General features: G+C 44.5%; 1 protein-coding gene across 1 annotated transcript in view; it reads right to left on the bottom strand.

Moving 5' to 3' along the window:
- Positions 1-21,376, bottom strand: part of CAB39L (calcium binding protein 39 like) — a 131,863-nt gene that overhangs the window by 63,517 nt on the left and 46,970 nt on the right. The window contains exon 5 of the mRNA XM_063951994.1: positions 8,601-8,769. Coding sequence (XP_063808064.1) covers positions 8,601-8,769 — 169 coding nt within the window. The remainder of the gene's footprint in view (positions 1-8,600; positions 8,770-21,376) is intronic.

Raw genomic sequence — 21,376 nt, 5'->3', positions numbered from 1 at the left:
AGGGTAGCCGTATCTTGGGATGGCAGCGCTACCTTTTTGGACAAGCGTGTGAACGCTTTGTCCACCCTTGGGGCGGATTCCCACCGTATCCTGTCCTTATTCGGGAAAGGATGCGCCATAAGAATCCTTTTGGGAATCTGCAGTTTTTTGTCTGGAGATTCCCAAGCCTTTTCAAATAACTCGTTCAGCTCATGAGACGGGGGAAAGGTTATCCTCAGGTTTCTTTTCCTTATACATGTGAACCCTCGTGTCAGGGACAGGGGGGTCCTCTGTGATATGCAAAACATCTTTTATTGCAATAATCATATATTGAATACTTTTAGCCAATTTTGGCTGTAACTTTGCATCATCGTAGTCGACACTGGAGTCAGAATCTGTGTCGGTATCCGTGTCTACTATTTGGGATAGTGGGCACTTTTGAGACCCCGAAGGTCCCTGTGACATAGGGGCAGGCAGGGCTTGACACCCTGTACATCCCTTGGACTCAGCTTTGTCCAACCTTTTGTGCAATAAATTCACATTAGCACTTAAAACATTCCACATATCCAACCAGTCAGGTGTCGGTGTTGCCGACGGAGACACCACAGTCATTTGCTCCACCTCCTCCCTAGGAGAGCCTTCTACCTCAGACATGCCGACACACGCGCACCGACACACCACACACTCAGGGAATCCTCTTATCTGAAGACAGTTCCCCATAAGGCCCTTTGGAGAGACAGAGAGAGAGTATGCCAGCACACACCTAGCGCCAATGACCCAGGGAAAAAACACAATATGTTTACCCAGATAGCGCTGTTACCATCTATTTTGCGCCAAATTATGTGCCGCCCCCCCCCCCCCCTTCTTAAAAACCCTCTTCCATCGTGGTAAGCAGGGGAGAGTCCGGGGAGCTTCCTCTCAGCGGTGTGCTGTAGAGAAAATGGCGCTGGTGAGTGCTGAGGAACAAGCTCCACCCCCTCAGCGGCGGGCTTCGGTCCCGCTGAAAAATAAAAAAAAACTGGCGGGGGTCTCATATATACAGTGCCTAGCCTGTATATCACTATTTAAGCCAGATTTGGAGGTCCTTATTGCTGCCCAGGGCGCCCTCCCTGCGCCCTGCACCCTTACAGTGTCTGCCGTGTGTGTGTGCTGTGTGGGAGCAATGGCGCACAGCGTTACCTCTATGAAGATCTGAAGTCTTCTGCCGCCTCTGAAGTCTTCTTTCTTCACATACTCACCCGGCTTCTATCTTCCGGCTCTGCGAGGAGGACGGCGGCGCGGCTCTGGGACGAACGGCGAGGGTGAGACCTGCGTTCCATTCCCTCTGGAGCTAATGGTGTCCAGTAGCCTAAGAAACAGAGCCTAACATTAAAGTAGGTCTGTTTCTCTCTCCTCAGTCCCTCGATGCAGGGAGCCTGTTGCCAGCAGGCTCCCTGAAAATAAAAAACCTAACAAAATACTTTCTTTTCAGGAAACTCAGGAGAGCTCCCTGTAATGCACCCAGTCTCCTCTGGGCATAGTAATAAACTGAGGTCTGGAGGAGGGGCATAGAGGGAGGAGTCAGTGCACACCCATACGTAAAGTTTTTTTTTAGTGCCCATGTCTCCTGCGGAGCCCGTCTATCCCCCATGGTCCTTACGGAGTCCCCAGCATCCTCTAGGACGCAAGAGAAAAGTACATTAACTTAATCGAATGGGAGGATCAGACAAAAATGTTTTAGTCTCATACCATAGAGTTGCACGAAAACAATTATGAATTTGTTTCCTTATTTAAATGTTTAAAGTATCCGATACATTTTAAAAGATCCACAGGTGAAGCTAATTATTTCACTTGTGATTCTGTGAGGAGGCCTGGAAACCATTAACTGTTGGGGTTCTTGAAGACAGACTTTGGGAACCATTGATATAATGCATTGTTTACCAACCTCTGTCCTCAAAGCACACCAACAGTCCAGGTTTTAGTGATATGTATGCTTAAGCACAGATGGTTAAATCAAAATAACTGAGGCACTAATAAGTCACCTGTGCTCAAGTATGGCTATCCTTAAAACCTGGACTGTTAGTGTGTCTGATGACTGTGGTTGGGAACCCCCTATCTAAATCTTAGGCTGCGGCTACCTGCTCATATCCCTCTCTTCACAGGATAATATTGTTCAGTCACATGCAGCCCTAACCTCACTTACACTATCCTAAGGCAATATATACTTTAGGTCCCCCTTAATCTGTGTTTCAAAAAATAAAAAAATAAAGTCAACATAGATACAGGTTAAAGTACTCTGGGCCCTTCAGTGCACAATGGGCCCCAAGAAGGAGACTACTATGACTAATAGATGATCAGGCTATGGCGTGAGTATTCAGGTCATTGCCTTCCACAGGATCAAACCAATCATCTTCTGCAGCTGTGTACACTCTAATATTCTATGCTGTAAACATCATGATAATCCAATTGGCTAATAAGCATTGTACACACAGATAGGAGATAAAGGGGGACATTTACTAAGCAGTGATAAGAGCGGAGAAGTGAGCCAATAGAGAAGTTGCCCATGGCAACCAATCAGCACTGAAGTAACATCTATAATTTGCATGCTATAAAATTATACAGAGCTGCCGATTGGTTGATGGGGCCACTTCTCCAGTGGCTCATTTCTCCGCTCTTATCACTGCTTAGTAAATGTCCCCCTCAGACTGACTAGATGGCTATCAAGCGTTTCAGATCTTTGTTGCCATAGCTATACAACAAATACAGTAGAACTAACTATATAATTTCCGCAACAATCAAATAGTCACTGTTAAAGTATTTGACATCCCATTCTGTAGGTAAGTATAAAGTCCAGTGAATGTCACTGCTACAGGAGAAACCATTAATACATTTGTTCCATTGGTGCACAGTAACGTACCTTAAACAGGCCTGTCAGCATCTAAAACTATGCTGTACCTGGGAGAACAGTAAGATACTGTCCCACACATTCCTTGGTGTAATTAAATAACTTAATACAAATTTAATTACATGAGGTAGAAAATGTCCTGTGATTTTAGAAAATATTTGAGTTAATATTAAAGTGAGTTAATCAATGTTCAGGCCTCAATGTACAACATGAAGATTAGGGGGTGTAGAAAAGTGTGTATAGAGGATTTTTGGTCATTTACCATTGAATCCTTTTCTCTGAAGTAGGCTGTGGGACACTGAACCATGGAATTGCAGGATGGTATGGAGTTTGGCACCTGACAACTCTAAACTTTAAATCCAACGGAAAGGATCCGACATCTCAGTATTCAATTAGCGGCCGAATCAGACAGGATTTGGCCGTTCCAAACAATGCCGATCTAACTTTTTTTTAAAGTCGGATTGACATTGTCGGAAACGTGGCTAAAATCTGACGGATTTGGCGGTGAATCAGACAAAACACGTGGATCCGCGGCTAATCCGTAGATCCACGTGCTTTCCGACAAGTCAGATTTTCTGACTTGTTGGATAGACGGAAGTTTGATTGAATAGGTCGACTCTGGATTCGACCTTAAACTCCCCGGGAAATCCAACTTGAATTGAATACACCCCTTAATCATCTAAATTTTCCTCAATGCATCCACCTGATGCTAGAATAATTATTTAACAGATTAAAATAAATTCAATAATATGAGTAAAAAAAAAAAAAATCAGTTCAAAGAATAATGTATGGAGATTACTGAGTAACACATGAAAAGCATCTATATTCCAGAAACGTAAGGTTATAGTTCCAGTGTATAGAAGCAAGGTATTCATCTACTTCATTCTTCAAATCACAGATGTTCCATGTCAGTCATAAACAAATATCAGTCCACACTGGGCCCGATTCAGAGATGTATATAAACCTGATGGTTTACATACATCTCCGATGGTGGGGTATCTGCACATGTGCAGTACGTGCCTTGCATCCTCAGACGCAGTGCAGATTGACAGGCTACAAGTGTTTTGGGGTGATCGAAGCTGGCCAGCATTCCAGAAAACGGGAGCGTGTCGCCCCTGTTTTCTGGGAGAGGTGAGGCCCGGGTCTGTGTCTGTGGACGCGGCTTTAGTGGCCCCGGCTGAGCAGTTCCGACGATCATTCTGAGTAAGATCCGGCTAATTGAGATGACCAATGCTGCCAACGTTGCAATGGTGATCTGATACTGCACATTTGGGCGCTGCACTTGGAATGCAGATGCTGGCAGGAGTCGTCTTTTTCCTACAGACACCGCCTGCAGCATTACAATTTTTACACATCGCTCAAAGGCACAACAGCGATGTGTTATGTGTCCATCTCTGAATCAGGCCCGCTGTTCATGATACAAACACGATCATAGCAACACCGAGGACAAACTATATACAGGTTGAGAATCTCATATACAAATATTCCGAAATACAGAATAATCCGAAATACAGAATTTTTTGAGTGAGAGAGGGATAGTGAAACCTTTGTTTTCGGATGACTCAATGTACACAAATTTTGTTTAATACACAAAATTATTCCAAATATAGGGGCAGATGTATTAACCTGGAGAAGGCATAAGGAAGTGATAAACCAGTGATATGTGTAAGGTGATACACGCACCAGCCAATCAGATCCTAACTGTTAATTTACATATTGGAACTGATTGTCTGGTGCCTTTATCACCTTGCACATATCACTGGTTTATCACATCCTTATGCCTTCTCCAGGTTAATACATCTACCCCATTGTATTAAATGACCTTCAGGCTGTGTGTATAAGGTGTACAGTATATGAAACATAAATGAATTGTGTGTATGTAGACAAACTTTGTTTAATGCACAAAGTTATTAAAAATATTGGTTAAAATAACCTTCAGGCTGTGTGTATAAGATGTATATGAAACCTAAATGCATTCTGTGCTTAGACTTGGGTCCCATCCCCATGATCTCTCATTATGGTATGAATTTATTCCAAAATACGGAAAAATCCGATATCCAAAATACTTCTGGTCTCAAGCATTTTGGATATGGGATACTCAACCTGTATTGAGTTATTTCTAGAAGGATACTGCTTGGAAAACAATCTTGTGACAAACATCTCTTTAGAAGACAAAAATATGTAGTTGTTTATAAATTTAAATGAAAAAATGTATATAGAAATATATATTATATACATCTCATTAAAAAGGGTCATATGGGAATCATCTCCTGGGGCCAGCGAAAAATCAATCTTGCAAATCAAATTAAATTCTATAGTAATGCCCTTGGGTAATAATGCATTTAAAGCAAAGATCCGCGCTGTCACTTCATCTCCGTCTCTCCAATCAGGCTTTGGAATTTCCACATAAAAGAAAGTTTGTTTTGTTATATTGGGGATGGCACAGTCTATGAAATGGTCTATACCGGCCACGTTTTTTACAGCCTATTCCATGTGTCTTAGATGTTCCCTTCTTCTTAGATACATTTTTAATGTTCTAGTGGTATGCTCCATACAACGTTTCTTACAAGGACATTTAATTGTATAGGTTACATTTAAAAACTTCATAGAAATAGCAGAAAAAATGTATTTGTAGTATTGGACAGCTTTTACCATCCAAATACCTCTCACATCTGTGAAAGCCATCAACCAGTCACTAAGAAACTCTTTCCTTGCTTTTTATGTTAAATAGCTATTTTAAAATGTAAACTATAAAGTTTATTCCATAAAGAAAAACAGTTCTAGTTTTGGATTTTTATAAAAGTATAAAAGAAAGAGTATCAAACGGTTTTACTTGTTCTATGGACTATATTTAAGAATTTCAAAATATGTCTATCTTTGGAGTTTAATTTACGTTTCCTATACAGACATTCTGGAACATTATTAAACCGATTTTATAAATGGCAGCTTGATAATAATAATAATAATAAAAAAAAAAAAAAACCTGATGAAGTCTACATTTTGGTGGTATGTAGTCTTTCAAATGTCACCTTTGGACTGTATGCCAGGATCCAATGAATTCAATTAGTTGCACTAATATCGAGTATACAAATAAGATATGAGACTATCCTTAAACGTGGATATAAAACCTCTCCAGGAATCTATCCTACATAAAAAATATGAATAAATTCTAATCAGAGTATATAGTATAAGGCCAGTTTACAATTTAGAAATATGTGAATAAGACTACAAATCTTTAAAGAAAAGGTTGGGCTATAGCACTTATGCTCAAATGTGCCCATAAGAGTGTTCAACATTTTATACAAAACTAAATCATAATAGTAGAAAAAACTATTTTTCTTAATTTACAGTCATGGCTTTCACAACAAGCTCTTATTAGTCTGTGTACTTACCTCTAACCAACAATACTCTTTACTGAAGAATACACTTTTATTGAAGAAGATTTGGTTGAATTCCAATCTGGATGTTTTTTAGACCCAATTCACAGAATTTGACAAATGTATAAATATTTTTATTTGGCTCAATATAATAATTAAAAATAAAAAAAAGTGTATTCAGTCATCAACAGATGATCTGATGGCACCAATTTAAATGACTACTTCCAATTTTTCTCCTAAACAGTGCTCAATTTAGAGTGACATATAACATATCTTGATCATGGTAGTAAAGGGAAATGAAGGACAGTCTTTATTGCACGTGCCACTTGTGTGTCTGAAGTTTTCTATGACAAGTTAATCTACATAATGAACATTTTGAAAAAAAGTTCAGATGTGGTTGGAGGTGTCTCATGTCAAAGTACCAATTATTTGTACTTTGCACATGTGCCAGACCCATACTACCCATATGCAGTACGGGTCTGCGATGCAGCACAGCATCAGACTGTCAGTAACTGATGCAGTTTGGGACGGGGAGGGGGCCACGACAGCATCTGTTTCCCCAAACGGGGGCGTGCTGCCAGTGTTGTTGGGAGGTGTGAAGCCAGGATCTCTGTCCTCTGATGGAGATTTCCTGGCCTCTTTTTTGCATCTGCTGCGGCCGGCTTGCACAAGCCCATGGGTCACACAGCTGGTCGATGATGTCGCAGATCATAAGGATGTAGCTCGGATCAGTAATGCATGCAGGAGGTGTGATGCCCTCCGCTGCATTACCATATTTGTGCTATCAATGCTGATTCCATGTAGACATTACTAATAGCAGCTTCGTCCACATCTGAATCAGGCGCTGGTCTTCAGCACCTCTATATAAGGGGAAAAATAGCCCCCACAACAGATAAAAGGCCCTGATTCAGAGGTGGACGCTGTGGGGATGTTGGATGCATGCAGACAATGTTATCAGTCTATGCATGCGAATGCATCCCGATGGTAATCGCTCAAAGGCACAGATTAGGATTGCAGGCAGATAGAAATGAATTTATTGGTAATTTATGGGGACTCTGTAGTTTACATGTGGCGGCAAATACACGTGTTGCATAATCCTGGACTGAGGGTGTAATTCAGATCTGACCGAAATTTAGCACATCTACAATCATTTAATTAGACATGTGGGGGTACGCTCAGCACAGGGCTAGTCCGCCTCGCATGTCTGGCTCGCCCCCCCATCCTCCCCCCCCCCCCCTGGGTGCAAAAGCATTGCACGGCAGCGATGCATTTGCACCCAGCGAGTATCTCGCTCCTTTCCTGCGTGCTGGCAGGGGGCTACCCACCGTGTCCTGGGTCGCAACACACACAGCCACCGTGGCCCGCCCCCACAATGGTGTTGACACGCCTGCGTTGTCCGGACCTCGCCCCGCTAATGGCGTTCTAACGCTGTTGGCACACCCCTTCCCGCCCCGCCTACGCCTTTCAATCAGGCAAAGACGATAGCAGCCCAGAGATGCTGTTAGCATCTCACTGGGCTCCCCGGGTGCGCAGTGTGCCCACAAAAGAACGGCGTTCTAACGCTGTTGGCACACCCCTTCCCGCCCCGCCTACGCCTTTCAATCAGGCAGAGACGATAGCAGCCCAGAGATGCTGTTAGCATCTCACTGGGCTCCCCGAGTGCGCAGTGTGCCCACAAAAGAATTCAGACTGCGATCGCTGCAGTCTGAATTACCCCCCCATACACACTACTAAAAACAGAGCAAGGCTGCCCCAATTTAAATATATTTGCAATCAAACAGAGGGACGATAGAAAATCTTACAATTTATTTTCTAACAATTTTACTGAATGGTCATCATCCAAGTGAGAATTTGGCTAATGTTCCCAAGAGTCCTTACACTAAGCTTGAAATTTATTGTAACAGCCCAAACCACGGCCAACAAAGTCCAATACATCAGCTCAAGTTCAGGGAAAAAATGCTTTTCAGTAATACAATAAAAGAATAAATATAACAATCTGCTGGTCAATAATATGGCAGGGAAACCTAATCTGTCATAATATTACTTTAAAGAGATGACATACAGTAGGCTAATCCGGAATCCCTGAAAATCATGCTTACAAACATACATACATGCTAAGCTGCCAACACCATTATATACATGAACCATTATATTCCTAACCTAAAAATGCATCAATACTGTATTAATAACCATCTTGTGTCTTGGATGGTCCTTTTTATACAGAGTTTTGTATTTCAGTTTGGACTACAAAAATAACTTCTGAGAAATCTAGCCTTGTAATGACAAAGGAAGAAAAATAAACTTGGTAGGAGTTCTATTTTAAATTGCATAAACACTGAACAGAGTATTAAATAATTTACCTTAAATGTAGCAAAGGCATCCGAAGCTATGTCGAATGTTGACATCTCTACATATTTAAAGAAGTCCCCAAACTGTTCAGAGTAAAGGACGGTTTTGGCCAGCGGTTCATGACGGACACATTCCCGAAGCATTATCCCACAATGCAAAGCCACTTGAGGGGATTCATACCTAAAAGAAAAAGATGCACAAGACATAAATACACCCACAGTAGAAGAAAAGTCATAAAGACTATAATACTAACTGCTTACTGTATTAGAAGTACAGAAGTAAAAAGAATTCAGAAATTATACAGTGACAGGGATCCTGAACTGATGGCTGAAGGGCTGTTGAGTAGCAGGAAAGGTAATAGATGCGGTATAAAATGGGGAGAGAATGGTACACTAACCCAAGATTTGTGGTCTATTTTGTATATTGGGTACTATGATTTGGGACTGTTTTGCATATTAGCCAGCAGCATAGCAATATGCCTTGGATATTAGGCACCATTATTGGACTCGTGAGTTCACACTGTACACTGGCCATCAGACGTGGGTTCGCATTGTACACTGGCCATCAGTCGTGGGTTTGTATATAACACTGGCCATCAGTCGTGGGTTGGCATTGTACACCGGCCATCACACGTGGGTTGGCATTGTACACTGGCCATCAGACGTGGGTTCACATTGTACACCAGCCATCAGACGTGGGTTTGTATATAACACTGACCATCAGACGTGGGTTCGCATTGTACACTGGCCATCAGACGTGGGTTTGTATATAACACTGGCCAGGTATCCGGACTCCCAAGTCGACACCAATTAGGTCAACACCAAATGGTCGACACCATAAATAGGTAGACATGGAAAAAGGTCGACGTGATTTTTTCACAATCTTTTCCATTTCTTGAACTTTTTCTTTTAATATTACATTTTTATTGAAGTTTTACACAAATAGCAGAATACAAACCAGAAAAAAAGGGGGGGGGGGGGAGGGAGGAATAATAAAGAGACAGGGAAGGGAAGGAACATCAGGTATAGAATATTACATCAACAGAGTTAGGAAACAGTAAGTTAATCAATAAAGAAGTCTTCAATTTTTACGATTCGGATTCACATCTGACCTGGGAGACCCCAACACAGATAGGTCAACAGGCGCACTATAGATAAAGGATTGGCCTGATCTCTCGTTATACAAAATCCACTTGTGCCATTTCATGTGAATAGAAGAAGCCCGTGAAGAATATTTACAGTCTGCTGTTTCAAAAACAAAATGTTGATGGACCTTGTTTTCAATCATCAATGTAGTAGGAAGTACGGCAGACTTCCACATTTGGGCAATATAGGCCTTAGGGGCTATTAGAATATGTCCCAGAAGGTATCTATCACAACTAGACATCTCACCGGGATAGAAGTGGAAGAGTGCTAAGAGGGGGTCAGCCAGTATAATCACTCCCAATACATTGGAAATAAGAAGAAACACCTCCCGCCAGAGTGGCTGTATCACCGGACACAACCAGAAGATATGTAGGATATCTCCTACCATCCCGCAATACCTCCATCAGCTAGAAGAGACATCAGGCCAAATCCTATGCAATCGATCCGGTGTAAAATACACTCTATGAATCAATTTATAGTACATTTTGGGATGATTTACACATTTGGAGATCTTAAAACAGGAATGAAATATGGCATTCCAAATATCTTCTGTAAATACATTAGGAAGGTCTTTTTCCCATTTAATCTGTGAGGAGAACACCCCTCTTCCTGAACCCATAATCAGGTATTGGTACCACCTCTACTGGATCAAGACGCAAGAAGAGACATCAAAATTTTAGGGAGCCCTATGTGGTGGGGACGTTTGGGAAGGCAGCTATGAAGTCAATGACGGAGTTGGAGGTATTTGTAAAAGTCTTGTTTAGGTATGTGGAATTTCGTTTGTAGGAGCGAAAAGGGGACTAATTCACCCTCTAAGATGACATCCTGTAAAGTTAAGAGGCCTAAATCCTGCCATGTAGCCAATTGTAGGTAAGGGATCATATGGGCTATAGCACGAAGAGACAACTGTGGCGAGGGTAGAGCGACAGTGGGAATAGATGAAATCACAGATTGCCAAGCTGACAACGTCACTTCGTACAGCCTTACAATCAGCAACTCTTGAAAGAACTAAGTGAGTGGGCAACCAAAGTTCGGTAAAGAGAAGGGAAGCACAGCACTCTGCTCTATAGCCACCCACGGTTTAAGCGTGCCCTGTGTGAACCAGTCCCTGGCTTACCTAAGTAAACATGCAGTGGTATTTTCCAAATCAGGATATGCCACCCCTCCTGTACACTTTGAAGCAGTTAAAGTGGTTCTTGTTATTTTTGGTTTCACTCACCCCCATACATAATTAGATAATAGTAGATTACATTTATTACAAACAACTTTAGGGTAAGGCCTGGGGATAGTATGGAAGAGGTACATCAGTTTTGGTAAAAGAACCATCTTCGCAACTGCCACCCGACCCACCCATGAGACTTCTTGCATCATCCATTCTTTAGTGAGCATTTCAAACGCTCGAAAGAGCGGGTCGTAGTTGCATCCTAATAAATCCTCCTCTCTAGAGATATTAACTCCCAGATACTTAAGCGATCTAATTTGCCACACACATTTATATTTATCCTTCAGATGCTTAAGAATGCTGCCAGAGATATTCAGAGGGAGGGCCTCAGTCTTTGTGGTATTCAGATTATAATAGGATATTTCCGCATAAGAGTCTAGGACAGAGTGTAAGTGTGGGAGAGACGATTCAGGCTCCAGAAGGCATAACAAAATGTCATCAGCAAATAGACAGGCCGTATGGGGCAGCTCTCCTATAACAGGTACAACAATCAAGTCCAAAGACCTAATTCGCTCAGCCAGAGGCTCAACAACTAAAGCAAAAATCAAAGGTGGTAGGGGACAACATTGGCGAGTACCGTTGGTAATATCAAACTTAGAAGATGTACAACCATTGGTGAAAACCGAAGCCGACAGCGAGGAGTACAAAGCTAGAATAGAGTTAAGTATCCTATCTGCAAATCCAAAATCGTCGTAAAGTAGCATGTAAATAATCCCAGTGGAGCCTATCAAATGCTCCACAAAAAAAGCGAGAGGAGATGGGCATGGGCAATTATTGAAAAAGTTGTGGGTATACAAAAAAAACAAGACAACTATACCTTGAGAGTCACTGGATAAACCGAACCAGAGACACACAGAAAAAGAAAAATGAACTTAAATACTGCAAAATCCAGAGAGAATAGCCACTATCCCACCGTGGACCAGTCCAGCTGGAGTCGCTGGTGGGTGGGGAAGGGGGGGGGGGGGGGGGGGGCACACCTGAAGTAGAGCCAGCAATGTTTCATGAGTTAAACAGTTTCACTCCCTCATCTGTATTAGAAATGGAAACCGTGGAACCTTCACGGGAGACCAACAATTTAGTAGGGAAACCCCAGCGATAGGGGATATTAGCCTTTCGGAGTGCAGAAGCGATGTGATAAAACGATCGCCGTTTTAGTAGAGTCGCTGCAGCCAGGTCCCCAAAGAGTTGAAGTTCCCCAAGGGCCGTAGATGTGTCAGACGTCAGCCTGGCCGCTTTCAATAAAGACTCCTTAATGTGAAAATAATGCATCTTCATCAGGGCATCTCTAGGGGCACTATCAGGGGCCGCTCTAGCTTTGGGCAACCGATGAATCCGATCAATAAGCAAATCCGCAGAGGAGGCTTCAGGCAAAAGAGACCTGAATAATGCCACTGTGAAATCATGCAAACTACTGTGCGACACAGACTCAGGGACCCCACGCAATCTGAGGTTACTACGTCGTGATCTGTCTTCCAAATCCGTAACCTTGTCTCGTAAGAACCTCACCTCTGCTTCAAGTGCGTCATGAGAGTCTATGAGGCCATTATGTGATCCAACAAATTCCTCCATTTTAGTTTTCAGATGGTTAGTGCGACCACCAAGGTCGTCTATGTGGATTGTGGACATGCCAGTAAGGTGGTATGAAATTCGGCTGCAACGTCCTCTTTGAAGCGGGATAAAAGTAGCTTCATAGTACCCACAGACTTTCTCCAAAGCCGAAGCGGCAGCAGACGCTGAGGGGGTGGCCGCCATGGGTATAGAAAACTGGATCAGCAGTGTGGGTCCCAGTAGTTTTAGGACGAGGGGGTTGTGGGGACGACTTGAAGAATGAGAGCTGCGAGACCGGTTTAGAGGGTTTGTTCCATTTTGAAGGCATAATAAGACACAGAGATAGCAGCTAAGGGTTCCCGGTTACATGAAGTAGAAAGACGAAGGCTCCACTGTCAGTAGTGCTATCAATACATTCTGTCAATAATGAAGAAGGGTAGGAGAGAATATGCTTAGTAGGTCGGCATTGGCAGAGCCAACAAAGCCAGGAGGCTAGCCAGCATCTGATATATCAGCCAAAAAATAAGATTTTACTCACCGGTAAATCTATTTCTCGTAGTCCGTAGTGGATGCTGGGAACTCCGTAAGGACCATGGGGAATAGCGGGCTCCGAAGGAGGCTGGGCACTCTAGAAAGATTTATGACTACCTGGTGTGCACTGGCTCCTCCCACTATGACCCTCCTCCAAGCCTCAGTTAGGACACTGTGCCCGGACGAGCTGACATAATAAGGAAGGATTTTGAATCCCGGGTAAGACTCATACCAGCCACACCAATCACACCGTACAACTCGTGATACTATATCCAGTTTGACAGTATGAAAACAACTGAGCCTCTCAACAGATGGCTCAACAATAACACTTTAGTTAGCAATAACTATTTACAAGTATTGCAGACAATCCGCACTTGGGATGGGCGCCCAGCATCCACTACGGACTACGAGAAATAGATTTACCGGTGAGTAAAATCTTATTTTCTCTGACGTCCTAGTGGATGCTGGGAACTCCGTAAGGACCATGGGGATTATACCAAAGCTCCCAAACGGGCGGGAGAGTGCGGATGACTCTGCAGCACCGAATGAGAGAACTCAAGGTCCTCCTCAGCCAGGGTATCAAATTTGTAGAATTTTGCAAACGTGTTTGCCCCTGACCAAGTAACAGCTCGGCAAAGTTGTAAAGCCGAGACCCCTCGGGCAGCCGCCCAAGATGAGCCCACCTTCCCTGTGGAATGGGCTTTCACTGATTTAGGATGTGGCAGTCCAGCCGCAGAATGCGCCTGCTGAATCGTGTCACAGATCCAGCGAGCGATAGTCTGCTTAGAAGCAAGAGCACCCAGCCTGTTGGGTGCATACAGGATAAATAGCGAGTCAATTTTCCTGACTCTAGCCGTCCTGGAAACATAATTTTTCAAGGCCCTGACTACGTCCAGTAACTTGGAATCCTCCAAGTCCCTAGCAGCCGCAGGCACCACAATAGGTTGGTTCAAGTGAAAAACTGATACCACCTTAAGGAGAAACTGGGGACGAGTCCTCAATTCTGCCCTATCCATATGGAAAATCAGATAAGGACTTTTATATGACAAAGCCGCCAATTCTGATACACGCCTGGCCGAAACCAAGGCCAATAACATGACCACTTTCAACGTGAGATATTTTAGATCCACGGTTTTTAGTGGTTCAAACCAATGTGATTTTAAGAAACTCAACACCACGTTGAGATCCCAAGGTGCCACTGGAGGCACAACTGGGGGCTGAATATGCAGCACTCCTTTTACAATGTCTGAACTTCAGGTACTGAAGCTAATTCTTTCTGGAAGAAAATCGACAGAGCCGAGATCTGTATCTTAATGGAGCCTAATTTTAGGCCCATAGACACTCCTGCTTGTAGGAAATGCAGAAATCGACCTAGTTGAAATTCCTCTGTTGGGGCCTTTTTTGGCCTCACACCAAGCAACATATTTCCGCCATATGCAGTGATAATGTTTTGCAGTAACATCTTTCCTGGCTTGAATCAGCGTAGGAATGACTTCCTCCGGAATGCCCTTTTCCTTTAGGATCCGGCGTTCAACCGCCATGCCATCAAAACGTAGCCGCGGTAAGTCTTGGAACAGACAGGGCCCCTGCTGCAGCAGGTCCTGTCTGAGCGGCAGAGGCCATGGGTCCTCTGATATATAGTTTCTTGAAGTTCTGGGTACCAGGCTCTTCTTGGCCAATCCGGAACCACGAGTATCGTTCTTACTCCTCGCCTTCTTATTATTCTCAGTACCTTTGGTATGAGAGGCAGAGGGGGGAACACATAAACCGACTGGTACACCCACGGTGTTACCAGAGCGTCCACAGCTATCGCCTGAAGGTCCCTTGACCTGGCGCAATATCTTTTATAGCTTTTTGTTGAGGCGGGACGCCTTCATGTCCACCTGTGGCCTTTCCCAATGGTGTACAATCCTTTGGAAGACTTCTGGATGAAGTCCCCACACTCTCGGGTGGAAGTTGTGTCTGCTGAGAAGATCTGCTTCCCAGTTGTCCACTCCGGGAATGAACACTGCTGACAGTGCTAACACATGATTTTCCGCCCATCGGAGAATCCTTGTGGCTTCTGCCATCGCCATCCTGCTTCTTGTGCCGCCCTGTTGGTTTACATGGGCGACTGCCGTGATGTTGCCTGATTGGATCAGGACCGGCTGGTTTTGAAGCAGAGGCCTTGCCTGACTCAGGGCATTGTAAATGGCCCTCTGTTCCAGAATATTTATGTAGGGAAGTCACCTGACTTGACCAAAGTCCCTGGAAGGTTCTTCCCTGTGTGACTGCCCCCCAGCCTCAAAGGCTGGCATCCATGGTCACTAGGACCTAGTCCTGTATGTCGAACCTGCGGCCCTCTTGAAGATGGGCACTCTGCAGCCACTACAGTAGAGATACCCTGGTCCTTGGAGACAGGGTTATCAGCCTAATGCATCTGAAGATGCGACCCGGACCACTTGTCTAACAGGTCCCCCTGAAAAGTTCTTGCATGGAACCTGCCAAATGGGATTGCTTCGTAGGAAGCTATCATTTTTCCCAGGACTCGCGTGCAATGATGCACCGATAACTGTTTTGGCTTCAGGAGGTCTCTGACTAGAGATGACAGCTCCTTGGCTTTCTCCTCCTGGAGAAACACTTATTTCTGGTCTGTGTCCAGAACCATCCCCAGGAACAGTAGACGTGTCGTAGGAACCAGCTGTGACTCTGGACTGTTTAGAATCCAACCGTGCTGTTGTAGCACTTTCCAAAATAGTGCTACCCCGACTAGCAACTGCTCCTTGGACCTCGCCCTTATAAGGAGATTGTCCAAGTACGGGATAATTAAAAACTCCCCTTTTCGAAGGAGTATCATCATTCCGGCCATTACTATGGTAACACCCTCGGTGCCATGTACAGTCCAAACGGCAGAGTCTGGACTTGGTAATGGTAATCCTGTACCACAATCTGAGGTACTCCTGGCGAGGATAGTAAATAGGGACATGCAGGTAAGCATCCTTGATGTCCCGGGATACCATGTAATCCCCCTCGTCCAGGCTTGCAATAACCGCCCTGAGCGATTCCATCTTGAACTTGAATTTTTTATGTATGTGTTCAAGGATTTTAAATATAAAAAAGGGTCACACCGAACCATGCGGTTTCGGTACCCCAAACCGTGTGGAATAGTAACCCCGTCCTTGTTGGAGTAGGGGCACCTTAAGTATTACCTGCTGGGAATACAGCTTATTAATTGCCTCTAGCATAGCCTCCCTGCCTGAGGGAGTTGTCGGCAAGGCATATTTGAGGAAACGGCGGGGGGAAGACATATCGAATTCCAGCTTGTACCCCTGAAATACTACTTGAATGAAACAGGGATCCACCTGTGAGCGAGCCCACTGATCGCTGAAATTTTTGAGACGGCCCCCCACCGTACCTGGCTACACCTGTGGAGCCCCCGCGTCATGCTGTGGACTCAGAGGAAGCGAGAGAAGAATTATGATTCTGGGAACAGGCTGACTGGTGCAGCTTTTTCCCTCTTCCCTTGTCTCTGTACAGAAAGGAAGCGCCTTTGACCCGCTTGCTTTTCTGAAGCCGAAAGGACTGTACCTGATAATACAGTGCTTTCTTAGTCTGTGAGGAAAATTGAGGTAAAAATATTTCTTCCCAGCTGTTGCTGCGGATACGAGGTCCCAGAGACCATCCCCAAATAATTCCTCACCCTTATAAGGCAGAATCTCTATGCGCCTTTTAAGGTCAGCATCACCTGTCCAGTGACAGGTCTCTAATACCCTCCTGACAGAATGGACATTATATTCATTTTGGATGCCAGCCGGCAAAATATCCCTCTGTGCATCCCTCATATATAAGACGACGTCTTTAATATGTTCTCATGTTAGCAAACTAGTATGTTTGACAGGGTCACCGACCACGCTGCAGCAGCACGCTCTGCAGGTTTCAGTCTAGTACCTGAGTGTGTAAATACAGACTTCAGGATAGCCTCCTGCTTTTTATCAACAGGTACCTTCAAAGTGGCCGTTCCTAAAACGGCAGTGCCAAACCTATTTTGACAACCGTGTGAGCGCCTTATCCACCCTAGGGGATATCTCCCAGCGTAACTTATCCTCTGGCGGGAAAAGGTACGCCATCAGTAACTTTTTAGAAATTACCAGTTTCTTATCAGGGGGAACCCACGCTTTTCACACACTTCATTCATTCATCTGATGGGGGAACAAAACACTGCCTGCTTTTTCTCCCCAAACATAAAAACCCATTTTTAGAGGTTAATGTCAGAAATGTGTAACACATTTTTTATTGCCGGGATCAAGTCACGGATGTTCCTAGTGGATTGTGTATATGTCTCAACCTTGTCGACACTGGAGTCAGACTCCGTGTCGACATCTGTGTCTGCCATCTGAATGAGCGGGCGTTTTTGAGCCCCTGATGGCCTTTGAGACGCCTGGGCAGGCACGGGCTGAGAAGCCGGCTGTCCCACAGCTGTTACGTCATCCACCCTTTTATGTAAGGAGTTGACACTGTCGGTTAATACCTTTTACCTAACCATCCACTCTGGTGTCGGCCCCACAGGGGGCGACATCACATTTATCGGCATCTGCTCCGTCACTATATAAGCCTCCTCCTCAAACATGTCGACACAGCTGTACCGACACACCGCACACACACAGGGAATGCTCTGACTGAGGACAGGACCCACAAAGCCCTTTGGGGAGACAGAGAGAGAGTATGCCAGCACACACCAGAGCGCTATATAATGTGGGGATTAACACTATAACTGAGTGAATTTTCCCCCATAGCTGCTTGTATATACAATATTGCGCCTAAATTTAGTGCCCCCCCTCTCTTTTTAACCCTTTGAGCCTGAAAACTACAGGGGAGAGCCTGGGGAGCTTTCTTCCAGTTGCACTGTGAAGAGAAAATGGCGCCAGTGTGTCTGAGGGAGATAGCTCCGCCCCTTTTCCGCGGCCTATTCTCCCGCTTTTTTCTGGATTCTGGCAGGGGTATTTACCACATATATAGCCTCTGGGGCTATATATTGTGGTATTTTTGCCAGCCAAGGTGTTTTTATTGCTGCTCAGGGCGCCCCCCCCCCAAGCGCCCTGCACCCTCAGTGACCGGAGTGTGAAGTGTGCATGAGGAGCAATGGCACACAGCTGCAGTGCTGTGCGCTACCATGGTGAAGACTGATGTCTTCTGCCGCCGATTTTCCGGACCTCTTCTTGCTTCTGGCTCTGTAAGGGGGACGGCGGCGCGGCTCCGGGACCGAACACCAAGGACTGGGCCTGCGGTCGATCCCTCTGGAGCTAATGGTGTCCAGTAGCCTAAGAAGCCCAATCCGGCTGCAAGCAGGCGAGTTCGCTTCTTCTCCCCTTAGTCCCTCGCTGCAGTGAGCCTGTTGCCAGCAGGTCTCACTGAAAATAAAAAACCGAATTCTATACTTTCTTTCTAGAGGCTCAGGAGAGCCCCTAGTGTGCATCCAACCTCGGCCGGGCACAAGATCTAACGGAGGCTTGGAGGAGGGTCATAGTGGGAGGAGCCAGTGCACACCAGGTAGTCATAAATCTTTCTAGAGTGCCCAGCCTCCTTCGGAGCCCGCTATTCCCCATGGTCCTTACGGAGTTCCCAGCATCCACTAGGACGTCAGAGAAATACAATAATGGTAATCCAAGGATGGATGTTGGTAGAGACCGACTGTGCATTCAATCAGGGTGATGGAAGGCCTGAGTAAGGCATTAGGGCAGTGGATGGATGCACCTCCTCTCACCAGGCCGCATCCACAGCGGTGATCCGTCCGGGCCCTACGAGAGGCCACTGATCGTGAAGGAGCTCCAGGGGCAGACGACAGGTCGGGCAACCGGGAGTATCTCAGGCCAAGCTGCCACCACCAATCAGGCCTCCGTTTTGAATTTTTTCATACATTACGATCCACGTGGACTACAATTGGGAACGATAACCTGTGCCGAGCGCACTAATTGGGGTTCCCCGTCACTTTACGAAGAAAACGACACCAAAAAACTCAAGTCAACCTTTTTCCATTTTGACCTTTTGTCTGTGTTGACCTATTTCTGGTGTCGACCTAAGGTGTGTCGACCAACTGGTGTCAACCTAAGTAGTGTCGACCTTTAGTCCCAGACCCCACTGGCCATCGGACATGGGTTCGCATTGTACACTGGCCATCAGACGTGGATTTGTATACAACACTGGCCATCAGACGTGGGTTCGCATTGTACACTGGCCATCAGACGTGGGTTCACATTGTACACTGGCCATCAGACGTGGGTTTCAATACAACACTGACCATCAGACGTGGGTTTTGTAAACCTTCCACCAGAAAGGCTCTGCTAAACAAAGCATGTAGATGATCATATTTTGAAATACTTTGCTGGTGCATGCACTACTATGTACTTATCTTTTTCTTTGAGAAACCACGTCACCTTAATAAGTATGTACATATGTTTACACTCTATTGATAAGGTAGCTCTGCTGCACTGTTTTATTGGTTGCCAGCATAGTTTATTACTTAGAATGGGAGATTAGTAGATTAAAGTTCATTTAAACTCATTACACAACTGTTATAATGTAGGTGTAAATATAGTAAATAAACGTCCTTCGGAGAATTATTGTTTTATAATATATATTTGTATAGCTAGTCTTTGTACATGAAATATATCCTACTTTCCAAATGTTCAATTGTTAATGGTTGTAACAGTACTGCAGGCAATGTGTGCTCGATATCACTGGCTCTGCGGGAGCTCATCATTTCCGGGGCCTTTGTGAGCTGCTCACAAGCTTCCAGTGACAACAGAACGGCTGTATATGTAGTGATGAAACGCTCTTTATTCCAGAACTCAGCCTTCCACACCGCTTTCCTCCTAAGATAAAATAACAGACTACTGGGGAAATGTAGTCGCTCATAGCAACCACCCAGCTTCTAGCTATCATTTTAAAGAATGTATTTAAAAAAATACTAGCTATTTAAAAGATTTGATATATTTCCCCTATAATTCATTTACAGGGAAAGAACAGCAACAAATTAGGAAAGTATGTGGTAAATGGCCTCATGTGATTACCTATAATTCTTGGCAGAACACTCGAATATGTGTTCTTTTCCACCTTACTAACTACCTATTCCTCTCACTTTTAATGTGGTCTTTACTCTGGGCAGCAAGTAGAAATAGCCTGACCTGGCAGGAAGTGCATTAGACTGTACATGCTCCTAGACCAATGGTGGCCACATCATCAATTCGCAGTTATAGTAAGTTAGTCTGTAGCAGTTGTAACATCACCTGTAACTATGTGCACCTATAACTATGGGAGGAATTCAGTTGTCAGTGAAAAGTTTTCACAGGCGAAAAAGGGAGGTAGCCCCTGGGCTTTAATGCCTGTGGCTAGTCAATTGTACTCCCTTTTTGGCCAGATAGCCTTGTGACTGTCCGTTAAAAAGGACAGTGTTAACAGGCATTAACACTGGTTAACTAGGGTAAAACACAGAATCTATGTAAAGTTCACGGATACGTATGTTAACAGGACTGTGGCACCCGTTAAACCGCTAGTTATCTGGTATGGGGGGCTGGTGAATTAAAATCCCTGTTACCTCCTGGCTACGGGGCTAATTGGATAGCCCCAGAGGATCAATTAGCCTACTGTAATTTATTGTGGCTAATTGAATTCCCCCTATGTGCACTGTAACACGTTATAGAAAAGTACTAGCGTGACCCTTATACACCGTCCATGCAGCAGTCATGCTTCTAGCTCGAGGTTTTGTGGCCAATCACAAAGAATATGCCCTGAAATTGGTCGCTGAATGACCACATCTCTCTGCAGTTTGGCCCTGTGCAATAGTGTAGCAAAATATCCAGGTACTGCTGTTCAGATGTCAGCCTCAAAGAGGACCTGTAACTATTGTAGAAGCAGGTATAGTCGTTTCGCAGCCATATGCTACAATATCGGACTTAAGAAAAGCTTGGAAAAAGTTGTAGATCGCACAGTAAGTCATTCTGAACACAATACACTCCAGACAGATTCTGAGGTGGGCAGGGAAACCAGCAGCTGGGCAGAGCCAGCAGGTTCCTGATTGCTGATAAATTGCAAGTTTTTATAAACAGTATTTTAGCTGCTTTCTGAGAATAAGGTTATGGAAATCTCAGGCAGTCAGATAACGTAAATGATTAAAACTGCAGGAATTATAATAGCATTGCTAGATCTCCTGTGTGACTGACAAAATGTAGCACGCTGGAAAAATCCCAAACGGTAATACTAAATCCTCAAGTGTCAGGATATAAATCTTACTGGCTGCAGGTGAACGCTGCGGGCACTTATACAGCACGAATCACTGGGCACGGGCCATTTGAAATTCCAGCAGCAT

The sequence above is a fragment of the Pseudophryne corroboree genome, chromosome 2 (genome assembly GCF_028390025.1).
Source record: "Pseudophryne corroboree isolate aPseCor3 chromosome 2, aPseCor3.hap2, whole genome shotgun sequence".
Lineage (NCBI taxonomy): Eukaryota > Metazoa > Chordata > Amphibia > Anura > Myobatrachidae > Pseudophryne > Pseudophryne corroboree.
This window is presented reverse-complemented; position numbering and strand designations above follow the sequence as displayed.